At 45.2% G+C, this 7,681-nt stretch overlaps 3 protein-coding genes across 4 annotated transcripts in view; 1 reads left to right on the forward strand and 2 right to left on the reverse strand.

The window, feature by feature from the left end:
- Positions 1-1,469, reverse strand: part of SARNP (SAP domain containing ribonucleoprotein) — a 71,599-nt gene extending 70,130 nt beyond the window's left edge. Inside the window, exon 1 of the mRNA XM_012805613.1 lies at positions 1,385-1,469. Within this exon, the coding sequence (XP_012661067.1) occupies positions 1,385-1,420 (36 nt within the window). The 5' untranslated portion in view covers positions 1,421-1,469. The remainder of the gene's footprint in view (positions 1-1,384) is intronic.
- A 296-nt stretch (positions 1,470-1,765) lies between these two features.
- Positions 1,766-5,290, forward strand: ORMDL2 (ORMDL sphingolipid biosynthesis regulator 2). Of its 2 annotated transcripts, none has more exons than XM_023513548.1 (4): positions 1,766-1,829; positions 2,902-3,156; positions 3,326-3,477; positions 4,698-5,290. In XM_023513548.1, exons 2-4 carry the CDS (start codon positions 2,983-2,985, stop codon positions 4,831-4,833), a joined length of 462 nt encoding a protein of 153 aa, XP_023369316.1. In that variant the 5' UTR covers positions 1,766-1,829; positions 2,902-2,982; the 3' UTR covers positions 4,834-5,290. The 2 variants fall into 2 exon arrangements, with proteins under 2 accessions (XP_023369316.1, XP_012661068.1); XM_012805614.2 differs by having other exon boundaries at positions 2,979-3,156.
- A 591-nt stretch (positions 5,291-5,881) lies between these two features.
- Positions 5,882-7,681, reverse strand: part of DNAJC14 (DnaJ heat shock protein family (Hsp40) member C14) — an 8,770-nt gene continuing 6,970 nt past the window's right edge. Inside the window, exons 5-7 of the mRNA XM_012805611.2 lie at positions 6,923-7,083; positions 6,564-6,666; positions 5,882-6,385 (exon numbers count right to left, since the gene is read on the reverse strand). Coding sequence (XP_012661065.1) covers positions 6,175-6,385; positions 6,564-6,666; positions 6,923-7,083 — 475 coding nt within the window. The 3' untranslated portion in view covers positions 5,882-6,174. The remainder of the gene's footprint in view (positions 6,386-6,563; positions 6,667-6,922; positions 7,084-7,681) is intronic.

Consider the following 7,681-nt stretch of genomic DNA (forward strand, 5'->3'; position numbering starts at 1 on the left):
AAACAGTACATTAAAAAAAAATTCCTTTTCTGTATGTTTTATAACATACACAATACATGAGTATATAATACATACACAAATAAGTACAGTACATAGATATAAAATGAAAACAATTGTTCAATTTATTTTTACTCATCACAATAAATAGGAGACCACGGATACAGTCTATGCATTTCAGTACCACAAGTTAACCGTAACCCAGAATAACACAAAAACCCACTAGCACAATTTAGGATCCAAGAGTAAGAAATATAACAGGTTTTACAGAAAGACTAATTAGTGTCAACTAATACATGCCTAACTAAAGGCCCTCTCCATACCCTTACTCCCCTTAAGTTCTTTTTTTTTTTTTTTTAAGCCCAACAAGTTTTAAAGGATCAGTTTTCAGTTTCAGCTAAATCAGCCTGGTCTGTCCAAGGTTCCCAGAGTGATAGGACCAAAACATCTAATGGGAAAACTACTTGTGTAACCACAAATAGACAAAAAAAATCGAGGTATCATTTTAACTCAACATAAAATATAATACTCTCTTCTTCCATTGAGAAAGCTGCCAAGATTCCCAAGACAATTAAAAATAGCTTCTGTGATTCAGAGTGTCACCCAAGGGAGACACCAAAAGATACAGGGTCCCTTCACGGTATGAAATGGGGCAAAGATAAATAACCCTAACTTTAGAATTATTTTCCAAAATACTGCAGTTGTGAGTTCCCTCTGGTGGTAGGGATGCCGTGAAGGGAAAGCTGGCTAGCAGAAAACCGGGTGAAAGACCTTCAAAAACTTTGAAATCTTAAGTATTTATACTTTTTTCTAATTCTTAAAGCTCCTCAACCCTAGGCGTCTATGGGTCCTCTTCACGGTCGAAATTCGGCTAAAGGACATAAACTCCACCGAGAAAAAGGGAGTGAACGCATTTGATCGTATCTGGGGCCTGTTCAGATTGAAATACACAGAAGTGCCATCACCTGCTAACAGGAAAATCTGAGTTTTGGACAACAGACGGGAAAGCATCAACCCAGGGAGAAAATAGGCCCTGGGACTGGCGTGAGGCAAAGAGCAGGGATCTTTGACGTAATGCATCTCTGACGAGAAAGGAGGAAGATCACAGGTAAAAGCACTTACAGAAGCCGGTGGGGAAAGGTGACGAACGACACACGATGAAGGGGGGGCAGAAGTAACAGATAAAGATAGCGGTAAAACCGTTGAGGAGAAATGGGCGATTAGGGAAGGCGTAATGAGGGAGGAGGCACAAAAGAACTACGGCGGAAGCCGGGAAACGAAGTGGAAGGGCCTGCAAGAAGAATTCTTAAGGGAAAAGGGCGCAAGCTACCCTGTAGGATTCAATCGCCAGAAAAGTCCAACTCAACCCTTCCCTGCCTCACGGTACCTTCAGCTTATGAAGCTCCACCGTCTCCGCCGCCATCTTGTTACTCCTCACTCCGCTAGGCCCCCGCCCGCTGCCTCCACCTCCAGGAGCTCCCGCCTAGACGTGGAGAACCTCAGCCGACCAATCGCCGTCACTCTTACTCTCACTCCATACCATCAGCTCTTCCCATTGGTTTATCGCTGGCGTCGCTCTCCCTCCTCTCGGCAGCTTTCCCCGCCCCTCTCAGAAGGAGGGGCAGGGAGAAAGGCGGGATCTGCATGTTCGGAACGACAGAAGTAGCAGCCAGTGATGTGTCTCCATTATGGACCACCAACCAATGGGTGGTGGCAGCGCTAATTCTGCTCCACCAATAAGAAGCGCGCAGATGGAGCGGCGACTTCCTGGAGACCACAGGTGTGGAAACGAGCGCCGCGCCCCTGGCCGGACCGGCTTCTGAATTTGGCAGGTAGGGGCTACCGAGACACTGAGGTTGCTGAGGAAAAATGGTGGGAGGCGAGTTAAGTACTGAGAGGGGAGTGCTGAAGAGAAACCTGAAAGGAACCTAGGAACAAGAGAGAAACTGGGAGGAAATAAGGCAAGTTCAATACTAGGATTTAGAGAATTTTAGACACAAGAGGGGGCGAGCAAGAACTACTTCCTAACCAAGCTTCATCAGCTTTGAAACTAGCACAGTTTTAAAGATCAGAGTCCAGACGATCGGAGCTGGAGTCAGGGCTAGGGCTCCCTCTCTCGAGGTGTTAAGTTCAAGTCCGCTCGTAGCCCAGTCCAGAAGCCGGGCGCAAGTTGAGATAGTGCCCCTTGCTTGAAAGAAGGAACGGGAATGTAGACGGCTTACCTAACGCATAGGAGACAGGCCAGATAGGTCCCAGAGGAAAAGGTGGGGACTGAGGGTAACTTTACTTTTATCTCTTGTTGGTGGTTCCCTGATTGATTTCGTGACTCTCTTCCGGAACCGTGGGTGTGACCTCTTCATGATTCCTTAGTAACTTATTCAAGAAAACAAAGTGAGATACTCCTTTGCTACTTGAATTGGATGCCCCAAGGCGAGGCTTACACATTCACGTTACAGATGAAGTGTAAAGATTAAAAATTATCACGTCTCTGGCCGGGCGCGGTGCCTCATGCCGGTAATCCCAGCACTTTGGGAGACCGAGGTGGGCGGATTGCTTGAGTTCAGGAGTTCGAGACCCGCCTGAGCCAGAGCGAGACCTTGCCTCTAAAAAATAGCCGGGCGTGGTGGCGGACGCCTGTAGTCCCGGCTACTTTGGGAGACTGAGGCAAGAGAATTGCTTAAGCCCAAGAGTTTGAGGTTGCTGTGAGCTGCGATACTACAGCACTCTACCGAGGGCGACATGAAACTCTGCCCCCCCCCCCGCCAAAAAATCATCATGTCTCTAAAATGTGAGGACGCTTCTATTCCACCTGTTAAAGGTTTCCCCAGATCTTGAGATTTTAATTTCTGCACGATAGGGAAGTTCTTTCATTCCAATAGAATTCCGGGGATTTTGACTATTCAGGAGAGTATTGGAAGAAAAAAATCAAAAAGGGATTGAGAAGAAACTGAGTTGAACTCCTGCCTGATCACCCATTATAGTAGGATGAATGTGGGGGTGGCACACAGCGAAGTAAACCCCAACACTCGAGTGATGAATAGTCGGGGCATCTGGCTGGCCTACATCATCTTGGTAGGACTACTCCATGTGGTTCTACTCAGCATCCCCTTCTTCAGCATTCCTGTTGTCTGGACCCTGACCAACGTCATCCATAACTTGGTGAGCACTAAACCACACCTTGTACCCCACCCCCTAGTTCTTCTCAAACCAAAAACAAAATAAAATCACCAATTGTTTGGGGATTTATGTCTTCCTTTGGGATATTAGCATAATTCTTGGCCTGAAGAACTATTATCCTGCCCTTCACACCCCCCTTCCCTCTTCCCAGGCAATGTATATCTTTCTACATACGGTGAAAGGGACACCTTTTGAGACCCCTGACCAAGGAAAGGCTCGGCTACTGACCCACTGGGAGCAGATGGACTATGGGCTCCAGTTTACCTCTTCCCGCAAGTTCCTGAGCATCTCTCCTATTGTGCTGTGAGTCTGTGCTGGGTTAGAAAGAGCTCCAAGAGCCAGGTTGAAAGACCCAGAGGGAAGCTTTATAAAAGGAGGCTACCCAAGTAAGAATCTTTGAAAATATTATGGCATACTAAGTCTACAGAAAACAGTAAAAGTAGAACACAGTGGGGCTGGGTTCAGGGGCGTATGCCTGTAATCCCAGCCCTTTGGGAGGTGAGGAGTTCAAGTCCAGCCTGAGCAAGACCCCATCTCTACGAAAAAATAGAAAAATTAGCTGAGTATAGTGGCATACACCTTTAGTCCAGCTATTCGGGAAGCTAATGCAGGAAGATGGCTTGAGCCCAGGAGTTTGAGGTTCAGTGAGCTATGATGGCACCATTGTCTTCTAGCCCCAGTGACAGACCAAGATCCTGTCTCAACAAAAAAAAAAAAACAAAAAAAAAAAACAGTGCTGTAATGAAGCATCCCTGCTGCCTCCTTAGTAGTGAAACACTGTGGGGAATGGAAGCAAAGAGGACTCTTAACAGTCATACAGGCTGAAACAGCTTCAGCTGTCATTTGTCATATCATTAACAACAAAAAAACACAAACTGACTGATAATCTCCAGTTAAAGGTGCTATATGATTATCTCCTGAACCCTAAAGTAAGTATTGTTGATATAGCCAGAATATTTTCAGAGAGCCCAGGGCTGCATGCAATAAAACTGGTCATTTAAAATTTAAAAAGCCAGCCACTCTACTGAGTGACTATAATTCGAGTTACTCAGGAGGATGAAACAAGAGAACTGCTTGACCCCTGGAGTTCAGGCTATAGTGCACTTTAATCATGGCTGTGAATAGCCACTGCACTCTTGCCTAGGCAACATAGCAAGACCCTATCTGGACCCTATTCAAAAGGCATGAATCTGACTTGGTGCCTGTAGCACAGTGGATATGGCACTGGCCATATGCACCAAGGCTGGTGGGTTCAAACCTAACCTGGGCCAGCTAAACAACGACAACTGCATCAAAAAGGTAGCCGGGCATTGTGGTGGGCGCCTATAGTCCCAGCTATTTGGGAGGCTGAGGCAAGAGAATCACTTTAGCCCAAGAGTTTGAGGTTGCTGTGAGCTGTGATGCTATAGCACTCTACCAAGGGTGACATAGTGAGACTGTCTCAAAAAAGAAAGAAAGAAAGAAAGGCATGAATCTGGATAAGGAAGGCCAACCCCACTCATCCTATTTTCTTTTCTCCCCAGCTACCTCCTGGCCAGCTTCTACACCAAGTATGATGCTGCTCACTTTCTCATCAACACAGTCTCGTTGCTCAGTGTACTGCTGCCTAAGTTGCCCCAATTCCATGGGGTTCGTGTCTTTGGCATCAACAAATACTGAGGGATGTGGCTGGGGACAGTTCTATAGGTGTGGGGAAAGCACTGGAACAAGGGGCTGTAATATCCTTCTCTTCTCCATACTTTCTTCTATATCTTGATAGCCTGAGAACTATACAACCTTTTTCAAGCTTCCAGGAAAAGATTGGAAAATGGGGCTCCTGGCCCAGTCCTGCTAGGGGCAAGTTTCCTTCAATCATGAAAGGCAGATGAGGTAAGGGCCAAATCATTCTCCTCTTTTGCAGGAAGTCATGTTTGGGGCAGCTTGTTTGGTGGCTACATTTTTTCCTATCTTCCATCCCTCCCACCTTCAAGCTGTTGTACTGTGTATTTTCCTTATAATAAAGAAAAATTTTCAGTTATGCCTGCAGTTTGATAAGCAGGAAGGGTTGGGAGATGTCCTCAGAAGGCTGGAGAGGAAAGATGGAATACTGAATTACTGTGTAAAACTTTTAAGAATTTTTTAGCTCCCTCTCCTTTGGTCCAGTAGGAGGTGCCCTTCATTCTCAGATAATATTTAGTAGGGAAAGGATTCAAAAGAATTCTCAAATGAGAAAAAGGGCTCCAGCTATATGGGCAAAGAAGAGAGGGAAGGTACAAGTTGCCAGTTACATATTTATAGAAAGATAATCCCCTGGCTTTAAATAAATATATACATACAAATATGAACAAACTTAAAAAAATACAAACCCTTGGATCCTAAAGGGGCTTCTGGAAACCCCCTTATCCTTCTCCCTCACCCAAGGGCAGCAAGCATGAGTCTCCTTTCTAAAAATTACTAATTTTGGCTATCTTTGCTGCAATAAGCCTGAAATTGGGTGATCTATATCAAGGTGAAAGTCAGAGGGAAAATTCAGTTTCTACTCTCTGAACTTATGTATCTCCTATAATTAGGGCTACATGCTTTCTTCTGTCTTTTAACTAATAAATACATCAGGGTAAAGGAGGGTACTCCCTTCTGAAATGGGTCAACAAATAAGATAGACTCATAGTTTAAAAACAGGGAGAAGAGTGTCATCTGTTCTAAAAACAAATAATGAGACAAAGGTATATAGATCCCAGGGAAATACCGAGTTCCCACACCTCAAACAAATATATTGCCCAAGCCTTAGGTTCTTTGCTGTACCCACTCCCTATTTCTTTGGTATTGTCAGAAGACGAGATTCAGTTACTAGGTATTAGGGGAGAGTGGTTCAGGTGCTTCCTACAAGTACTGAGCAATGATTTAAGCTTAAAATTTTCCCTTTTTAAAATATTTAAAAATAAACAAATCAGACTCCATCCTGTGCTGTACACAGCCCTTTTGACTCCCTGACATTGATTTGAGGAAAGAAGAGAAGGGGTGTCAACGTTGGAAGGGCCTCCTCACTTTCTTCCGCCGCTTCGGTTTGGCTTCTCCCTTGGGTACTGTGCTATTAGGCTTAGAGGCTGCAGTGGTCCCAGGGCCAGGCTGAGGTGCTGCAAAGAAGTTCCCATTGGACATCTGGCCTGGGGGTGTTTGAAAGATGCGGCTCAAGAAATCCTGAAGGTCAGCAGGAGGAGAATCTGGGGTAGGTCTGAGAGAAAACAGAAGAATTCTAAGTCAAGTGATGTTACAATCATAAGGTTAACCTAAGTTAAAGATATACTGAATCACTTCCCAAACATCCCAGAAGTAAGGCACCTAGCTGTCCTGAACCAGAGCAGATTTCAAGCCAGAATAGTGGATAGATTATTGACAGACGTACCACCTACCTCTGCCGCCCACTGGTGCCTGGGATCCGAGAACCAAATGAGATGTGATAAGGGACTCTGTGGGTGTCTGGGGAGATTCCTACACGTTGACATCCAGCCCACTCTGCAAACAAAAGACAAACAATTAGCCAAAACATCAGTTTAGACCACATATGAGATTGGAAGTATAAGCCCATATTTCTATTTATTTATTTGAGACAGAGTCTCACTTTGTTGCCCTCAGAGTGCTATGGTGTCATAGCTCACAGCAACTTTTGGGCTCAAGCGAGTCTCTTGTCTCAGCCTCCCAAGTAGCTGGGACCTCAGGCATCTACCACAACACCCAGCTAAGCCCGTATTTCTACAGGACAGGAGAGTACCTGTAATGTCATACACCTTTCCTTCCATCAGTGCAAAATATGTGATCTTGAGGCCCAACATGCTTGATTCTGCCCAAAAGTCTCCTTCTTCAGCAGGATGCAGCCTGTTACATTCAGCACAGTATCTGGCACTCTTAGGTTCCCGGTCCATTTCAAACCTCCTACAACCCAACAAGAGGATAGTTTCTTAATCTGTCAAGCCTCTATGAACATAGTATTTTACAAAATTAAATATGGCCAGATGTGGTAGCTTATACCTATAATTCTAGCACTCTGGGAGGCTGAGGTGTGAGGATCACTTGAGCTCAGGAGTTTAAGACCCCCATCTCTACTAAAAAATAGAAAAATTATCTGGGTGTTTAGGCTGGCACCTGTGGTACCAACTACTTGGGAGGCTGAGGCAGGAGGATCACTTGAATCTGGGAGTTTGAGGTTGCTGTGAGCTAGTTTCTAGTGAGACTGTTCCCCCCCCCCAAAAAAAATAAAGCAAATAAATATGATAAAAATATTTTGTCATGGCACCTATGGCTCAATGAGTAGGGCGCCAGGCCCATATACCAAGGGTGGCGGGTTCAAACCCAGCCCGGCCAAACTGCAACAAAAAAATAGCTGGGCATTATAGCAGGTGCCTATAGTCCCAGCTACTTGGGATGGTGAGGCAAGAGAATCGCCTAAGTCCAAGAGCTGGAGGTTGCTGTGAGCTGTGATGCTATGGCACTCTGCCAAGGGCAACAAAATAAAACTCTGTCTCTAAAAAAC

This window comes from Otolemur garnettii, unplaced genomic scaffold, assembly GCF_000181295.1.
Source record: "Otolemur garnettii isolate 467f Iridium unplaced genomic scaffold, OtoGar3 scaffold00043, whole genome shotgun sequence".
NCBI classification, from domain to species: domain Eukaryota; kingdom Metazoa; phylum Chordata; class Mammalia; order Primates; family Galagidae; genus Otolemur; species Otolemur garnettii.